Source organism: Mastigoproctus giganteus, chromosome 13, assembly GCF_048544385.1.
Source record: "Mastigoproctus giganteus isolate SK-2022 chromosome 13, ASM4854438v1, whole genome shotgun sequence".
NCBI lineage: Eukaryota > Metazoa > Arthropoda > Arachnida > Uropygi > Thelyphonidae > Mastigoproctus > Mastigoproctus giganteus.
The window spans coordinates 59,737,844-59,758,201 of NC_143587.1; the positions used below are offsets into that span (position 1 = coordinate 59,737,844).

The 20,358-nt window shown below is 37.1% G+C and overlaps 1 protein-coding gene across 3 annotated transcripts in view; it reads right to left on the reverse strand.

Annotated features, from left to right (window-relative positions):
- The window catches only part of LOC150076090 (cationic amino acid transporter 2-like), a 259,400-nt gene that overhangs the window by 154,029 nt on the left and 85,013 nt on the right, over window positions 1-20,358 (reverse strand). For all 3 annotated transcript variants that reach the window (XM_090387002.1, XM_090387001.1, XM_090387000.1), the window contains exon 4: window positions 9,387-9,515. In XM_090387002.1, the coding sequence (XP_090243128.1) occupies window positions 9,387-9,515 (129 nt within the window). The remainder of the gene's footprint in view (window positions 1-9,386; window positions 9,516-20,358) is intronic.

The following is a 20,358-nucleotide window of genomic DNA, read 5'->3' on the forward strand; positions in this document are numbered from 1 at the left end:
GCAGCGTACTGTCATTAGTGTCCTTAACAACCCTGCCAACATTCGTATCGTCTGCAAACTTGGACATTAAGCTTGATGTACCATCATCAATATCACTTATAAATACAGAAAACAATAATGGACCCAACACTGAAGCCTGAGGAACTCCACTAATAACATTAGTCCATGATGAGCAGCGTCCATTGATTAGCACTCTCTGTCTTCTCCCATTCAATCATCTCTTTATCCAGAGCCGCAATTTGCCTCCAGTGCTACACTGCTCCAATTTGTTTGGCACTCTTCCATGTGCAACAGTATCAAAAGCCTTTCTAAGATCCAAGTGTATAATATCAAAGTTATTCCCTGCATCCAGCTCCTTTGTGACTGCATCATAGTATTCAATCAAATTGGTCAGGCAAAACTTCCCGTTAACAAAACCATGCTGTGTCCAAGCTATAACTGAAGTCTTGCCTAAATGATCCTGCAGTGCTTCTTTAACTAGTGCCTTCATTAATATTCCTGGAACAGAAGTTAAACTCACAGGTCTATAATTACTTGTGTCAGCCTTTGATCCTCCTTTGTGAATTGGGGTGACATTTGCACATCTCCAGTCTGTGGGTACTTCCCCTGAGTCCAAGGAAGCTCTCATAATTATGGCTAAGGGTTTGCTTACTTCCTTTGCTGCCTCCTTTAATATAACTGGATAGATCCCATCCACCCCGGGTGCCTTTCTTGTGTTTATCTTCATCAATTTCTCCTCCACTTTACTCTCAGTTATTACAAGATTCTCTAGCTTACTGCTAGAGTTGAATACACCTCTGGCTTTCCCCTCGCTAAATAACTCCTCATGTGTGAATGTCGATGCAAAATATTCATTTAGTTTGTTAGCTACCTGAGCAGGATCATCAACAGTTGACCCATCGATATCAAGTGGACCAATCTGATTCATCCCCTTCCTTCTAGAGTTTACATAAGTAAAGAACTCTTTGCTGTTTTTCTTTGCATCCCTTGCCAAAGATTTCTCATAATCTGCCTTCGCCTGCCTAACCTCCTTTGTAACTTGGTTACAGATCAACTTGTATCTATCATAGGCTTCTCTGTCATGTGTTAATTTGTATGTATCCCATGCATGTTTCCTTCTCTGCCATATGCCTCATCAGTTCATCTGACATCCATTTAGGCCTAAACCTTGAACAATATTTCTTGGTTGGTATGTAAAGCCTAGTAGCTTCCAAGATAAGTTCTTTGAATGCTTCCCATTTTGCATTTGCTGTTGGTAACATCATCAGTTGGTCCCACTGTATAGAATTTAAATACTGTCTCAGTCCATCGTAGTCGCCTTTACGAAAGCAATAACCCTTCCCTTTACCCCTAATGGTAGTTACCTCTTTGAGTAAATCCCACTTCAGCACACTGTGATCACTGCCACCTAGTGGTTCATTTATCTGCAGATTCTTAATGCATGAAGAATATCTGCTGATAATCAAATCAAGAGTATTCCTCCCTCTGGTTGCCTCCCAAACACACTGATGTAGAAAACAATCATCCAATAAATCCACAAAAGCCTTGCTAGTGTGTGAGTGACCACCCCAAATTCCAGTCAATATCTGGGAAATTAAAATCTCCCATTATAAGACTCTCTGATTTACTTGCCCACTCTATTTCCCTGTACAGTTTCTTATTATACTCATCAGAGTCATTAGGCCTATAGCACACTCCTACTCTTAATTTTGATCTCCCAATGCTTATGTCACACCAAACTGACTCGACATTGCACTGTCCGGTGATGTCCACTGGCTTCACTTCCTTGGATTTTATGTATTTCTTAACTAATAGCATAACCCCTCCTCCCTTCCTATCCAGTCTATCCTTTCTGTAGACATTGTACTCCCCAAATTCCAGTTCTGCATTCCTTATATCTGTGTGACACCACATCTCTGATATCCCAACAATATCTGCCTTTGATGTTTTGAGCAATACCTCAAATTCATCAAATTTATTTACTAAACTCCCAGCATTGGTGTACACGCAAGTATACATGCGCCTATTTCTATTCTTAGCTACCATAACACAACCCATGTGTTTACTTGTACTGCAATGACTCCCAGCAGTCTCTGAAATATCCTGCATCTTGTTTTTCAGGCTTCTGCTCATTCCAATAGAAGCAGTGCAAGAATCTCTTTCACCTCTGCCAGTGGCTACAGTTAATCTATTCGTCTTTGTCTCCCCCCCCCAAGCTAGCAGTTTTCTGACCCACCTAACACTGCCTCGATAGCATCAGCAAATATTCTTGCACCCTTTCTATTTAAGTGTATCCCATCCCTGTAGAAGCAATCTCTCCTGTTAACAAGTACAGTCCAGGCTGAAAAAATTTCACCCCTTGAACCTTGCACAATCTTTCCAGGGCCGAATTGATTGACAAGGCTCTCATCGTATACTCCCTCCTATCGTGTCTGGGCAGAATTGCAGACTTTCAAATTCAACCCTATTTCACGGCTTTTTTTCAACAGTGACCTGTACTTGTTAAGCAATTCTGCCGGTCCCCTACTCTTGATATCATTAGTGCCAACGTGTACAACTATATCACCTTTTGTGCCCTTAAAAGATGATATCTGCTCTACGTCATCAACCTTTGCCCCTGGCAGACATACCCTGGTCCTGTTCCACCTATCCTTTTTACCTAGCATGTTCCCCGTTTCCCTGACAATAGAGTCACCAACAACTACTAGTTCCTTTGGGACCAGCGCATTCTGCCTTGGGGGTTGCCGCTGTGTTGCGCGATGACCAAGTGCAAGCTCTGGCGTTGATGTGGGCAGCTGAAAGCTTGATGGGCCCCCTCAATTTAGTTCCTTCGAGGGCATCCACCCTGTCCTTCAAGCTCTCATATAGGCCCATAAGAATGCTGAGTTGTTGCCTGATTTCGATACACTCCTTGCATTCCGCACACACAAAGACATCCCTCTTGGCAATATCATGTCCTGTACCTGATTGCTCCACAAACATCAAGCAAGCAGTGTATTTTAAAAGGCAGTGATTCAGAGGGCAACTGAACCCCTCAGTTCTCCCCTGAGCCACAGCACTCCATTTAGCTTGAGCCTTTTGCTTTGCTGCTGTGGTCTGAGTCATGATTTCGATTCAATTTCAATAAAATTGAAATTTCAGTACAAAATTATAACCCTAAAATTGTATCCCAACGCAGTTGTAACACTATATATCTATATATTTTTTTTCAGTATCAAGTATTATCTTCGAGTTTCTTTATATAACTTCCGTATCAAGTTATGTATTAATTAATTATGTTATGTTTGTAAAATCTAAGTGGTTATATGTATTTAGTTAAAATGTACAATTTAATTGACAATAAAGTTCAACAAGATTAATAAATATTACTGATTAATTGATAATATTATATACTATAATATACTAAGCTAACTCTATCTAGTTCGGGATATAACATTGTATCATGTAACAATGGTGGCAAGTTACGAACGGTAAATGTACAGACACTTAAGTATTAATTAACTTCCAAAATCTCACTGTCTCAGTTCAGAATAAATCAAGAATGAATGGAATATTATGAATGAAATATCAAAATATTGAACTAGCATGAACAACACTGTGTACTTTAGGTATTTTAAAATAAACTACTTTTTGTAGTATTCCAAAATATGAAGGGCATTAGAATCGATAGGATTCCAGTATCATACGTATGAGCTGACAGCTGAGAAGGCAGAGACACTGGTTGACATTGAGCACAAATTTACCTACATTGTACACGTAGCCCTCGTTTTGCATTGGTCTGATTTGCGCCGATTCGCAATAGTGCATTCATTAACTACAATGCCATTTTTTACTTTTATTTATTTATTTTTGCAATTATAACTCGAACACAGCATGAGTTTGTTAAGGGGAAGCCTTGTCTGACTAATTTGACTGGATACTATGATGTAGTCATGAAGGAACTGGATGCAAAGAATAACTCTGATATCATATATTTGGATCTTGGAAAAGCCTTTGATACTGTTGCACATGGAAGACTGCTGCAAAAATTGGAGCAGTGTGGCATTGGAGGCAAATTGCTGCTATGAATAAAGGGATGGTGAGTGGGAGAAGACAGAGTGGTAATCAATGGACACTGCTCTTCGTGGACTAATGTTATTATTGGAGTTCCTCAGGGTTCAGTGTTGGGTCCATTGTTGTTTTCTATATTTATAAATGATATTGATGATGGTATATCAGGCTTAATGTCTAAGTTTGCAGACGATACGAATATTGGCAAGGTTGTTAAGGACACTAATGACAGTACGCTGCTGCAACAGGATCTAGAAAAGTTGAGCAGATGGGCTGAGAGGTGGCAAATGAAGTTTATCATTGATAAATGTAAAGTACTACATATGGAAAGCAGTAATCCCAGAGTAGTGTATAAACTCTGTGGTACCACACTGACAGTGGTAGAGAATGAAAAGGACCTGGGGGTAATTGTGCAGACAGATATGAAGTTTTCTGACAGTGCAGATGGTCTGCAAGAGTAGCTCATGGTGTCTTGTCAATGATATACAGGAATTTTTCTAGCAGGGATAAGGAGGTTATTATTCCCTTGTATAAGGCAATGGTCAGGCCACACCTAGAGTACTGTATACAGGTCTGGAGGCCTCATTTCAAGAAGGATGTAGATATGCTGGAACGAGTACAGAGAAGGGCAACAAGACTGGTGAATGGAACAAAGGGGTGCTCTTACAAAGAAAGGCTTAAGTTTTGCAAATTACAGTGTCTGGAGACTAGGCACCTGCAAGGTGATCTGATTGAGGTGTATAAAGCCTTGAATGGTTTGAGCATGCTCAATGTGGATGGGATTCTTCCTCTTGCTCAGAGTAATTGCCTGAGAGGGCATAAATTCAAATTTAGGAAAGACGGTTGTAGGATAGATGTGCGGAAGTTTGTCTTTAGCCAGCGGGTGGTTGATTGGTGGAACAAACCTCCATCTGTCGTTGTAGAATTTGACAGCTTAAAAAGATTCAAGGCAGAACTTTGACAAACATTTGGAGCGAGTGGATGGATGAAATAAGGGGTTTTTTTTTTTTTTTTTTTTTTTTTTGGCTGATGCTATATAAGCTTGCTTTCTTGCATCATGTGCCTTTGCTAATGCTAATGCTAATTTTTTTTATAAATTGAAAGTTTAATATCGTCAGACAAAATTTATCAGCATCATACTGTGCTATGTATCGTGCACTGTTCACGTGATTTAGTACAATCTGAGCCAATCAGCAATTAGCGCATTCGTGTCAGAGATAAGAAAGATTCCCGCCCTTAAAGTAACCACTCGTGGATGTGGGTAGTAAAGGTCCATGTGGTGAAGCATTCAATTTAATAGAATAAAGACATGGCATGTCTGGTAAAAGTAGTTAATTGAATCCTTGTGCAATATTCGAAGGATAGAATCTGATGAAAGCCGCCCTAATGTGTGTAGGGCTATGAATATGCTCCATTGACTATTACTACAACTATGAAGAATGCTAATAAAATAAAACAATCGATGCAAAGTGGTAGGTAAAATTTTTGGTGCCCAGAACCTAATCCTCTGATTTCCGATTGACTCCATTATATAAAGGGTTCCATTTGCGACTGTTCTCTCCAGGAACCTAACCTAACGTAAATCGAGAGCTACCTGTAATTTTCGGGAAATACATAAGAAGGAAGACTGTTCCAAAAAAAAAGATGATGATGAAAAATAAACATTCTTTAACATTTGTAAGTCATAAATAATTTCTATATTATTATAATTTGCTTGCTTTTACATGCTACGTTTTCATTTCTTTTGATAAATCAATCATTGTTTAAACATAAACTAATTAGCTAACTAATTTCATTGTTGAGAACGTAATCCCTATTTTTAACCTTATGTCTATGGGAAATAAATTTCCACTTTACGAGTTTTCACTTTACGAGCGCATCCTAGGAACGAATTAATTCGTAAAGTCGAGAACTACCTGTACACAGTGTGCCAATTAAATAATGAGACTGATGATACTACAAGGGCCGACCGGGCTAGCTGGGTGGGTAAAGTGCCTGCCTGGCAACCCAAAGGTTGCGGGTTCGAATCTTGCCTCGGGCTTGGATCAGAGTACAAAATGCAAAAACTTTGGGAGGTGCATTATGGCCACAGAAGCCGATGCGCCAACAACTAACAAACAAAAAAAAAAGCTACTACAAAAAAAAAGAATAACAGTAATGGCAAAGTAAGGTTATATATTTTCGAGGTAATCACCTCCGATGTGCATACACTGTTTACATCTTGTATATAAGTTTTGAAAACACTTCTGGAACTCCTCTCCTGGTACCGCTTTCAGCTGGTAGGTCACTGCATCCTGGATGTCTTCTATTGTCCTGTATTGCGTTCTTTCATGACTGTTTTCATTTTGGGAAACAAAAAGTAATCTGCAAGAGCCACATCCAGAAATGAGGGGTGTTCAATGACTGGAATTGATTTTTTTGCCAAAAACACTCGACTCTCTTTTCTTGTTGCTCGAAACACAACGAATGCGGTACAAAATGGGAACAATTTTTTCTCTTACCCAGATGTTCTTTTAGAATTTCTCGTACAGATTCCTTATTGCTACCGATCATCTCAGCAAGCAACCTCATTGAAATTGATCTGTCGTCAGTCACAATTTTTCTAACCTTTGTGACAATCTCCGGTGTTCGAACAGAGATTGGTCAGCCAGGTTGGGGATCATCCTCTAATGACTCACGTCCTTTATAAAAACGAGAAAACCATTCAAACAATCTTGGTCGAGACAAACATTCATCAGCATAAACTTTTTTTAAAGATCAAAAGCACTTTTTCCCAATTTAAAATAAAATTTGATAACTGCTCTTTGCTCCATTTTCAATTTTCTGATAACATGCACAAAACTACTATTACTCTTTCCGTCATAAATCACGAACTAGTAACCGGACAAATTTCAACTTGCACTCGTTGGAAAGAGCACACTCTAGAGGATCTAATCATGTATTATTTTGGCCTCTTATGTTAATACTAAATGCAGAGCACACGCAGTCTGATTATTTAATTGGAGCACTGTGTATATATATGTACAGATGTTCAGTCACAATTGTTGTTGAGTTCATAATCAACTACTCTGCACATAATTTATTACTGCAAACTGTTGTTGTAGATTTCATAATAGATTAATCTGCATATAACAGATTATTTCAATTATTGAAATAATCAATTATTAATCATGTGATTATGCCCATCACTCGTTGTAAGAGCCAAATCATTAATTACCCTGACTGCTCTTTTGGATAGAGACCGGAAGTTTAACCCTTTCAGGAATGAGTTTGCTGCAGATGTATGGGTCCCTTGTAGTGGTGTGCACTGTGGAGTGAATTTTCTCCAGAATTTTTGAAATTTTTTAAAAAGAAATCTTTGTACATAAATGCTTTAAAATATTAATATATTCTTTTTTTGAAATTATTCCCAATGACAGAGTAAAATCACTGTTGAAAATCAAATTAAAATTTTAAAAAATTGCATAAAATCAATTTTAAAAGAATTTGTAAATAAACTAATCATTACTTTTTTTGATGCAACAGTAATTGCAGCAGCATGGCATTAAGGGCAAGTTACTGCTATGGATAAAGAGATGGCTGAGTGAGAGTATACAGAATGTGGTTATCAATGATTACTACTCTTTCTGGATTAATGTTATTAGTTGGGTTCCCTAGGGTTCAGTACTGAGCCCATTGTTGTTTTATATATTTATTAATGAAACTGATGATGGTATCAGGCTGTGTCTAAGACTGCAGATGATACAATGGTTGGATGTGTGGTTAATGGCAGCAATTGAGGCATGCTACTGTAACAAGATCTAGAAAAATTAGGCAGATGGGTTATTGAAGAAATATGCTACGGAGAAATGGCAATTGAAGTTTCACACTGACAAATGTAAGGTACTGCACATATGAGTAGCAGTATTTCCAGATTAATGTACCAACTCTGAGGTACTACACTCAGGCTAGTAGAAAATGAAAAAGACCTTGGGTAACTGTACAGTCATATATGAAGTTCTCTGAGCAGTGCAGACAGGATGCCAGGAAGGGTTTTTCCAATGATATACCTCATGGGATTTTGTCAATGATATACAGAAAAACCCCCTCATGAAAACCAATCATGGGGTTTTTTCAATGACATACAGAAATTTTTCCAGCAGGGATAATAAGGATGTGATTATATACTGCAACGGTCAGGCCACATCTTGCATACAGCATACAGGTCTCAAGGCCTCATTTTAGTAAGGATCTGGATCTGTTGGAATTGGTGCAGAGAAGAGCAGTGAGATTAGTGTCAGAGGAACAAAAGGGTACTCTTACCAGGAAAAGCCTCAGGTCTGCAAACTGCAGCCTGAAGACTAGGCACCTGTGAGGAGCTTTGAATGGATTGAGTAAGCACTGATAGAATCTTTCTTCTTGCTCAGACTACACACAAGGGGACATAAATTCAAACTGAGAAAGGATAGTTGCAGGGTAGTTGTGTGGAAATATGCCTTCAGCCAATGAGTGGTTGGTTGACTGTTGGAACAAACTCGCATCTGGTGTTGTAGAGGTGGGTAGTTTGAATAAATTCAAGGAAGAACTAGACAAACTGTTAGAAGGATTGGACAGGTGATATGGGAAGTGTTGGCTTTTTTTTTTTTTTTTTTTTTTTGGCTGATGCTATATATGCTTGTTTTGTTGCATTATTTGTACTATTAATACTAAGTCACGTAAAAGCTAAATATGGTGTCTTATATTCTCTATCTTGTAAACTGCTCTAAACATGTGGTTGTCCAGAATATAAATGGAAAATTTATTTACTTATTTTATCTATGAACAGGATTCCTATTGACTGGAAATTTTTCCATAGTTTTGCCAATATATTGCATTTTACAATGAATTTTACCTTCCAATTTGACAAATTGTATATTTTACAAACAACTAGAACTTTTTGAATATCTGTCTGATAACACATATTCAACTGATCAGTATTTCAATATCTGTCTGGTAACAGACATTAAACTCATTTCCACTGAGGAAAAAACTTAACGGCTTCAATCCTTTTAAAAACTCAATGTCTTGTCTTATATCTCAAAAAAATAAAAAAAAAATTAAAAAATGGGTTTGCTGCTTCCATGCTCATATTTAAAGTAGAAACAACAGTTCCCTGCATTCTTGTGAAACATAGAGCCATACACATTCCTATATTTATTTCATTCCTCAGTGGCTAATTAAATGAAAAATGATAAAAACTTTAAAATTTAAATAAAACTGACTATATACACCATGCAACATACTGGTGTCATATACAATTTTATATTTATAACCTGCATAATAATGCCCTTTAACTATCATATCAGAGTAAAACTTACCAATCACATATTCCAAGATCAAATTCCAGCCAATAATAAAGGCCATTAGTTCACCCACAGTTACATAGCTATATACATATGCAGAACCAGCTTTTGGCACTTTAGCTCCAAATTCTGCATAACATAAACCTAAAAACAATGAAAAAAAAAATTAAATATGGCATTCAGTCTACAGCAAAACAACAGCTGTAAACCTAAAAAAAAAAAAAAAAAAGACATAAAACTGCAAATCAGAAAATTCCCAAAATACACACTGTCAGTAAAGGCAATTGTCTGTCACTAACCAAAAAAAAAAAATATATATATATATATACATTAAAAAAATTTAATAATAATAATAATCAAAACAAAAAACATTTCGTAGAACAATTAAACATAAAAGAAAGAGAACTACTTTCACAGCAGATACCTCTACTACATCTCAGCTGGCATGCCAATTTCAAACTACATGTGTGAGCAATGTGTATTTGAAATTACATGTGGACAACAAGATGTCTTTTATAAGATGCTGAAAGCAAACCCAGACCATTGAAGTGAAACACACAAACAGTAAATGCTTGTAGTTGTGCACAACTTGGCAGGTTCTTTGTATTTTTAATTCCAAGTAAACAATGATATATCACTTCCAAAACATCTGAAATAAAAGTTTTGTTGTAGTTAGGAAGGTAAAAAAAACATAAGATGTTTAATCATTAATTAATAATTAATGCAATAACACATATTTTTGAAGATCACCTGTCAGGCCCTGTGTGACTGATTACAGGTTATGTGTGATAAACTGAGATACCCAATTAGACCAATCATCTCAATATTAGAATTTCATATTATCACCACTGGCTTTCTTTGTATACTGGATTATAAGTCTGTACCACGCTGTTTCTAATTATGCTATCAAAAACAGCTCAGTCCTTGATGCTATTATGGCATTAAAGTTAAAAATTGTGATGTGATAAACTCTTTTCTTTAGATATTGCTTCCTTATTAAATTAAGGGGCTGTGAAAGCCAGAACTGCAAGTGCTAAAAAAACATTACTATACATGGGGATCAAAACTGTTTTTCTTATGCAGAATTGAGTAAACTAAGTTCATAACACTGGCATTCACAAATCGCTTAATTTACTTAATTTAATTTTTGGGCACCCTTTTGCATGAAATATATTATGGATACTTCTCATCGATGGGTTAAGGTGGTTTTCACACTGCCTATCTGCTCACCAATGAGACTCTAAACAGGGTTGAAACTCGAGTCTAGGCAGCGGCAAACACTTTAAATAAAACAGCATATTCACAACAAAAATTTCACTTTTTTTCAGGGAACAGACCTGAAAAAAAGGTGAAGTTTTTGTTGGAAAGGAGTGCAGGGAGCGACAGTGTAGGTGCAGAGTATAGTTGAAGGCAAAAGGGGTGGATGGTAGGGAAACTTCCACCAGGAATTTGAAGAGTGGGGAACAAAAGGGCACCTCTGTGGAGGGAGCTGAACCTCCAGAGAGGAGAATGATAAGAACAGTGTAAAGTGTGGTGTAACCTTTCATCTGATAGGGTCCACCAGATGAAAGATTTTTGGTGGGGGGAGAGTGAGGGACTACAGAAAGGACAGACAGAATGGATGGGAAAGGTGGAAGAGTTATGCTCTTCATTGAGAAGAACATAGAATTTAAGGTAGTGCAGTGCACCTAGTTGATGTTGGTGGCCAACACAAAGTAGAATCAGTTTGGTATGACTTAAACTTATCAGTTTGGTATGGCAGAGGGAAAAACAAAAACACTAAAAATGAGAGTAGAAGGATATTATAAATAACATGCCATAAGTTTAATGTCTAAGTAACAAGTAACAAGCCACAAGTGAAATCTAAACATAAGTAACAAGCCATAAGTATGATGTCTAAACATATGTAACAAGCCATAAGTATGATGTCTATACATATGTAAAAACCATAAATTTCATGCCTATAACATACTCCATCTGAAGTAAGTCATAGGTATCAAACTTATGGCTTGTTCAACTACAGTTACCTCCTGAACTGCTGTTAAATAGATCCAATTTTCATCTTCAGAGAATAACATACTCCATCTGAAGTAAGTTATAGGCATCAAATTTATGGCTTGTTCAACTAGAGTTACCTGCTGAATTGCTGTTAACTGGATCCAATTTTCATCTGCAGAGCAGCTAACCATGATATGGCAGCTGTTACAACCTAAACTAGAGATGTGTGAATGTATCCCCAAATCACAATGGGGATCAGAGGGTGGAGTTAGTAATTACAGACCTGTAAACCTATAAAGTCACCAGTTAAAATGATAAAGCAAGCAGGATCATCTGGACAGGAATGTAGTTATACAGCATGGATTTCTTAAGGGGTGGTCTTGTTTGACCAATCTGATTCAATACTATGGCACAGTGATAAAGGAACTGGATGCAAAAAATATTTTTTGCATCCAGTTCCTTTATTACTGTCCAGTTCCATCTGGTGTTACAGTGGTAGGTAGTTTGAATAAATTCAAGGAAGAATTACATAAACTGTTGGAGGGGATGGACAGGTGATATGGAAAATGTTTTTTTTTTTTTTTTGGCTAATGGTTCATAAGTTTTCTTTTTTTTTTTTTTTTGCATCATTTGACTAATAATGCTAACACAGTTTATTCAAACCATAGATTTACTTTCAACATATCCATTCATTACACTGAATATTTCAAAACTAGTTGTTTGAGATGCAATTTTCAATGTAGCAGCATCACCTCTTTCATATCATTAACCATCAGAATCCATAAAACACATTTGGCATAACCCACTGACTCATTCATCAGAAGCACAAACCAATTTGATGTTTTTGATTAACCAGTCTTCAATGTCTAAAGAGAGTCATGGGATAGTTCACAAATGAAACCAAGTTTACATTAATCAACATTATACTACTAAACAAAATCAAATGTTTTCTTTTTCACAGGTGAGAAACTACATTCCACTTCCTCCATATTCCAGTCTGAAGTGTATTTAGTATTCATAAGGCCAAATAATGCAAGTAAGTGAACTTTTTCTGAATCAACCAAAAATAAATAAAATAATAATAATTAAAATAAAAAAGAATATTCATACTGTTCCCATTCCCACAAGGTAATCCAATTCTGCTGTGAGCTCCAATCTTCTGTTATTCTCTGTGATTTTTATATTTGTGTGCCTAGTTTGTGTCTTACCTATGAGGGAGAACAGAACTTCCACATTCATTTTATTCAATCCCTTCAGTGCATTATAAACCACAATCAGATCTTCCCCGAGATGTCTAGTCAAACTTTGCAATCCACGCATTCTAGCATTTTTCACGTGCACATTGCTTTGCACTCATCATCAACCTGGTTGTCCTTCTCTGAACCCTTTCCAAAATTTCTGTATTTTATCTCTTATTTTTTAGATGAGATCTCTGGATCTGAATACAATATTCCAAATGTAATCTAACCATCACCTTGTAAAGAAGGATAATGATACCTTTCTCCCTAGTAGCAAAGGCCCTATAAATCATAGACAAGCCACCATATGCCTTCCTAGTTACTTGTTTACACTACATGGAAAAATTTCATGTCAAACTGATTCATTGAACTGGGGATAAGAGTATCCATGTGCTAAAGAATTTTCAGCTCCAAGAAACGGATATGTTTTTGAAGAATTTTGCCATTTTAATGACCTAATTATCATATTAAATATGATAATTACTCTATAAGTAGTTTATACTTATAATTACTCTATAAGTGGGTGCCTCCATAGCCAGGTGGGAAGGAGCAGCAGTGCGTAGCACACGCTTCTTGATTAGACCGGGGTTTGAGCCCATCACCACCAAATATGGAGGATGTGGAAAGGTCAGGGAATGACCACCGCATATTCTGGGAGCAATATGGCCTTAGTTGCTAATGCTCCTAAAAACCAAATAACAACATAACAACAACTCTATAAAGTATTAATACTCTATAAGTAGCTTTATAGTCCTAGTTCATGCTCATTATTTTATTTTTTAATTTAGCTACAGATGTTGTAGGTTACTACTTAATATACATAGAACCTTTGTATTATTCGAATCTTGCTGCCATTGTTAGAGAGTGAGTGGTGGGGGAATTCAAATTTTTAATTGTGATAAATAGCTCTAAAGTTTGATTCACTTAGGTTGGCATTAGTTGGATAATTTTTTGTTATATATTATAATTAACTTATAACTTTCAAGTGTAACAGTACAGCCCAATACGGCACCTCCATAGCCAGGTGGGCAGGAGCAGCAGTGCGTAACACACGCTTCTTGATAAGACTGGCGTTCGAGCCCATGACCACCAAATATGGAGGATGCGGAAAGTTCAGGGAATAACCACCGCATATCCCCAGAGCAATATGGCCTTAGTTGCTAATGCTCCTAAAAACCAAATAACAAACAAACAGCCTAATACATTTAATGCAAACTTGGTAGCATAGATGCATTATTGCTGCATAACTGGTGTACCTATAAGAACGTTCGAATTTTAATTATACACAATTAATAATGTAAACTCACAGCATAATTGGTGCATAGTGTATTACTGCATTAGATATATTTGTATAGTGTAGATTTTTAATTATACTGAATGTGAATGAAAATCATGCCTCATACCAGAGCAACTAAGCAAAGGGCTGAAGCTAGTGGGAGTGCCATTCCTCTGGGGGAGAACTGAGGGGGCATTAGTTCTCCAAATCATGGCCTTATGAAATGTATGGCTTATTTGATGTTTGCAGAGTTATCAGGAATGGGACATGATATTGCCAAGAGGAATGTCTTTTTTGGATGCTCAACGTAAGGAGTGTGAGGATATTAGGTGTGAACTCAGCATTGTTATGGGGTGGATGCCCTTGTAGGAATTAAATTATTGGGGAACCCATCAAGCTCTCAGCTGCCCACATCGATGCCAGAGATTGCAAGTGAACATCAAGCAACACAACAGCAACCTCACAAGGTGGAATGCATTGGTCCCACAGGAGCCAGTTGTCAGTGACTGTATTGTCGAGGAAACAGAAAATATATTGCGCAAAAAGGATAGGCAGAACAGGACCAGGGAATATCTACCAGGGGCAAAAATGGATGTTGTAGAGCAGATGTCTTTTAAGGGCACAAAAGGTGATATTGTTGTATATGTTGGCACTAATGACATTAAGAGTAGGAGATCTGCAGACATATTTAAGAAGTACGGGGCAATGTTGAAAAAAAGTCGAAAGTTAGGGTTCAATTTGAAAATGTCTGCTATTCTGCCAAGACATGATAGGAGGGAGTATATGATGAGAGCCTTGTCAATCAATTCAGCCTTGGACTGTGCAAGGATTATGGGGTAGAATTTTTCTTGGAATAGAAAAATTGATATTTCTTGTGCTTGTTAACCCCATCCTGGAATATTTTTTTCCTGAAAATGTGCCATAACGGATCGACTTTTTTTATTTTACAGATTAAAAGTATGCATCATGCGAATACTCACTGTATAGTTTTTGGTTTTTTTATAAATTTTTTAGTAGAAAATACATGGGAGTAATTAACCCATTTGGGCTATCCCGAGTTAGCTCGTGTATGCCAAAATTTGTGCAAATTATACAGATTTTTTTAATAAATAAGAGCTTGAGCTAAAAGAAAGGAACAGAAAACCATTCTTCACTACTCAATAAATAAATTAATTTAATTTATAAATAAATTTTATATTTATTTATAAATTAAATAAATATAAAATTTATTTATATTTATTAATATAAATAAATTTAAAAAATCAAGTGCAACGCACAAGCAGTAACCTCCCACTACAAGCAATAATCGTCAACTAACTACATTTTGACACACAGCCACTGCAAGTGGATAGGCAAGGTAAGCGTCGTTTATAGGCAGCAGTTCAAAAAGGTGCCAAAATATTTTCAATATTATTTTCTAATTGGTTAACGCTTATCAGTATTGAACATTTTGGACAACAAATTTTATTTTGCTTACTGGCAGCACATAGGAACGGGCGCTACTGTTCTGACATTGCAGTACAATATGTAAATATAAATAAAATGAAAGCCAGTCATCTGCTGCCAGGCGTAAGAAAATCCCGAGAAATCTCAGAAGTTATCTGGCTAATGCAAAATTAGCCAGATAAATGTCCGAGAAAATGTTTCAATCCAAAATTTGGCGGTATTATTGTTTGCTTGGGGTATTATTGTATCCCGAGATATTTCGTGTAGTTCCAAATAACTTTTAAAATTAAAAACGAGATATCTCGGGATAATCCATAAAGAGGTTAACATGAGAGATGGCTTCTACAGGGATGAGATACACTTAAATAGACAGGGTGCAAGAATATTTGCTGATGCTATTAATGCAGTGTTCGGTGGGTCAGAACACAGCTTGCTTGGAGAGATACACAGACTAAAAGATTAACAACAGCTGCAAGCAGAGCTGAGTGGGTGCGAGAGTACATGTGAACAGGCGAAGTTTTTATGGATGCAGCAAATAGGGAAGTTCTTGCTTTTTTATTGACTTAAATTGGAATATTAATTTATTTTTTAGAGTTGCTTTATATTCCTAGTAAAAACACTTTAGTTTAAATTGAATTTAGATAGAGGTTTTGTAGGTTATTACTTAGTATCGGTAAGGGTATCAAATCCACTAAAATGAACAGGTTTTGCAGGTTTTGCAGCTCCCGCAAACGAAAAGTTTTTAATTATACTTAGCCGCTTTATTGACTTAATTGTTAGATTAAATTATTTTCTATAAGTACCTTATAGACCTAGTCAAGCTCCGTGGTTTATTTCAAATTTAGATAGCACGATTTGGAAAGTAAATAATACCTCGTGTCCGTAGATTAACCGTTCGTAACTTGCCGCCATTGTTATAAGATACGTGTGCTAGTGTAAGGTTTAATGGAAAACTAGATAGCAAGTATAGTAGTATCAATTAATCAGTAAAATTTATTAATCTTATTGAATTTCATTGTCAATTGAATTTTACTTTTTTAACTAAATAAATATAGCAGTCTAGTTATTACAAACGTAACATCATAAATTAATACAATAAGTTGACAGGGGATAAGAAAGTCATATAATGTAACTCAGAGATAATATTCGATACCGAAATACATATATATAGTGTTATAACTGCATTGGGATATAGATTTAGGTTTATATTTTGTATTGGAATTTTATTGAACTTGAATAGAAATCATGACTCAGACCAGAGCAGCAAAGAAAAAGACTCAAACTAGTGGAAGTGCTGTGGCTCAGGGGAGAACTGAGGGGGGCAGTTGTCCTCTGAATCACAGTCTATTGAAATGCACTGCTTGTTTGATGTTTTTGTAGCAATCAGGAACGGGACATGATATTGCCAAGGGGAATGTCTTCGTGTGCACGCGATGTAAGGAGTGAAAGGAAATCAGATGCCAACTCAGCATTGTTATCGGCTTATATAAGAGCTTGAAGGAAAGGGTAGATGCCCTCGAAGGATTTAAATTGAGGGGCCCATTAAGTTCTCAGCTGCCCACATCAATGCCAGAGCTTGCACTTGAACATCATGCAAAACAGTGGCAACCCCCAAGGCAGAATGTGCTGGTCCCAAAGGAACTAGTTGTTGTAGGTGACTCTATGTCAGGGAAATGAGGAACATATTGTGCAAAAAGGATAGATGGAACAGGACCAGAGTATGTCTGCCAGGGGCAAAGATTGATAACGTTGTAGAGTATCATCCTTTAAGAGCACAAAGGGTGATATTGTTGTACACGTTGGCGCTAATGATATTAAGAGTAGGACACCAGCAGAATTACTTAACAAGTACAAGACAATGCTGAAAAAAAACCGTGAGTTAGGGTTGAATTTGAAAGCGTCTGCAATTCTGCCCAGACATGATAGGAGGGAGTATATGATGAGAGCCTTGTCGATCAATTTGGCCCTGGAGAGATTGTGCAAGGCTCAAAGGGTAGAATTTTTCTCAGCCTAGTCTGTGCTTGTTAACAGGAGAGACTGCTTCTACAGGGATGGGATACACTTAAATAGAAAGGGTGCAAGAATATTTGCTGATGCTATCGAGGCAGAGTTAGGTGGGTCTGAAAACTGCTAGCTTGGGGGGGTACATGAACTAATAGATTAACAGTAGCTGCTGGAAGAGGTAAAAATGATTCTTGCACTACTTCTATTGAAATGAAATTGAGCAGCAGCCTGGAAAGCAAGGCAATGGGAATTTCCAGGACTGCTGGGAGTCATAGTAGAACAAGTAAATACAGGGGCTGTGTATTTACTTGTGTAACTAAGAGTATAAACAGGTACATGTATACTTGCATGTACACCAATGCTAGGAGTATAGTTAATAAATTCGATGAGCTTGAAGTGCTAGTCAAGACAGCAAAGGCAGATATTGTTGGGATATCAGAGACATGGATAAGGAGGTGATTATCCCCTTGTATAAGGCAATGGTCAGGCCACACTTTGAGTACTGTATACAGGTCTGGAGGCCTCATTTTAAGAAGGATGTAGAGCTGTTGGAACGAGTATAGAGAAGGGCAACAAGATTAGTGAATGGGACAAAGGGTTGCTCTTACAAAGAAAGACTTAAGTTTTGCAAATTACAGTGTATGGAGACTAGGCACCTGCAAGGTTATCTGATTGAGGTGTATAAAGCCTTGAATGTTTTGAGCATGCTCAATGCTGATGGGATTCTTCCTCTTGCTCAGAATAATCACCTGAGAGGGCATGAATTCAAATTGAGGAAAGACGGTTGTAGGATAGATGTGCAGAAGTTTGCCTTTAGCCAGTGGGTGGTTGGTTGGTGGAACAAACTTCCATCTGTCATTGCAGAAGTTGATAGCTTAAATAGATTCAAGGCAGAACTTGAGAAACATTTGGAGCAAGTAGATGGGTGAAATAAGGGTGGGTTTTTTTTTTTTTCTTTTTTTTTTTTTGGCTGATGCTATATAAACTTGCTTTCTTGCATCATGTGCCTTTGCTAATGCTAATTCTTAAAGTGATTCTTGCACAGCTCGCTCACTGGAATGAGCAGCAGCCTTGAAAGAAAGGTGCTGAGGATTTCAAGGACTGCTGGGAGTCATCATGAAACAAGTAAATATATGGGCTGTATTAGAGTAACTAAGAGTCAGACATGTGCATGTATACTTGAATGTACACCAATTCTAGACCTCATCATCACCCATGAACCAGATGACATAATAGGGCTGACAGTACAGGAACCAGTAGCAGGAAGTGATCACGGAGTTCTATGGTGGACAATGAAGAGAGAGGTAGCAGTAGCAAAAGACTGGGTTATAATTTCAGAAAAAGAAATTACAATACCTTAAGGTGCTACATGGTTTCTATTAACTGGGTAGATATTTCACAGAGATCAAATACAACTGAATTATGGTATACCTTTAAAGCAGTCACAGAAGCTTTGATTGCTTAAATACCATTAAAAAAATACTCCATGAGGAAGATTCCAAGTTGGATGAATAAGGAAGTTGCCAAGATTACTTGAGCAGAAAAACACAGCATGGAAAAGTTACAAGGGAATAAAAAGTACTGAAACCTATAACAGCTACAAATTGATCTGTAATAGTGCCACAGAAAAGGTTAGGCTGGCAAAGGCAGATTATGAGAAATCGCTGGCAAAGAGTGGGGAAAGGAATTCTTCACATAAATAAATGCAAAGAAGAAAAGGAAAAACCAATCGGACCCTTATGCAATGGACGGTGGAAGTATTAGATACCACAGCTGAAGTTGCTGATGAACTCAACAGCTACTTTGCATCGATATTTACAGAAGAAAAATCCTTTGTGTCAATGAAAAATTATAGGAGTGAAGGTTGAAAAAAATTTAATTAATGATGTTAGAATTTCACATGTTTATTTAATGAAAAAACTTTTAAACCTACAGGCCAATAATGCTCCTGGGATTCATGGCATATACCCTATAATCTTAAGGGAGGCAGAAAGTGAGTGCATCGAACCATTAAGGCTAATCATGAGAGCATCAGTTGACTCAGGAGTGATTCTGTTGGACTGGAAAAATGCCACTGTATCTCCAATACATAAGGGTGGTTCTAAGAGTGAAATGGGAAGTTACTGGCCGGTCAGTCTAAATTCAGTAGTAGGGAAAATCATGGAGACAATGATCAAGAGTAGAATTCAGGATCATTTAGATAGAAATGGAATCCTAAATGATACTCAGCATGGTTTTGTAATGTGAAAACCATGTTTAACTAATCTGGTTAGCTATTTTGACAGGATTATTCAAGAGCTGGACTTAGGGAATAATTTTGACATTGTTTATTTGGATTTCAGCAAAGCATTTGACTCAGTCCCACATGAGCAGTTACTTTATAAGCTGGAACAAGTTGGAATCACAGAAATCCTTAGATGGATAGCTTCAGGGCAGGAGGCAGAGGGGTTCCCTAAGGATCAGTATTAGGACCACTGTTATTTTTGATATTCATAAATGACATCAATGAAGGGATAGAGAGCAATGTCTAAATTTTTCAGATGATGTAAAGATTGGCAGAGTAGTTAATGATCACCGCCAAGCAGAGCTACTTCAGAGTGACCTAGATAGACTTCAGGGATGGTCAGAAAAATGGCAATGTGCTTTATTCCAGCAAAGTGTAAGGTATAACAGCAACCCCAAAATAACTTATACACTTGGTGGAGTTGAACTAAAGCCAGTAGTGGACAAAAGGGACTTGGGTGCTATGATACAGTCAGACTTGTAGTTCTCTGAGCATTGTAGACAGATTGCAAGAAATGCTCATGGTGTCCTATTGATGATTTATCGAATAATTGCTAGTAGAGATAAGGATGTCATAATCCCATTATATAATGCTATTGTTAGACCACACTTGGAATACTGTATTCAATATATATGGGATGTCATAATCCCATTATATAATGCTATTGTTAGACCACACTTGGAATACTGTATTCAACATATATGGGATGTCATAATCCCATTATATAATGCTATTGTTAGA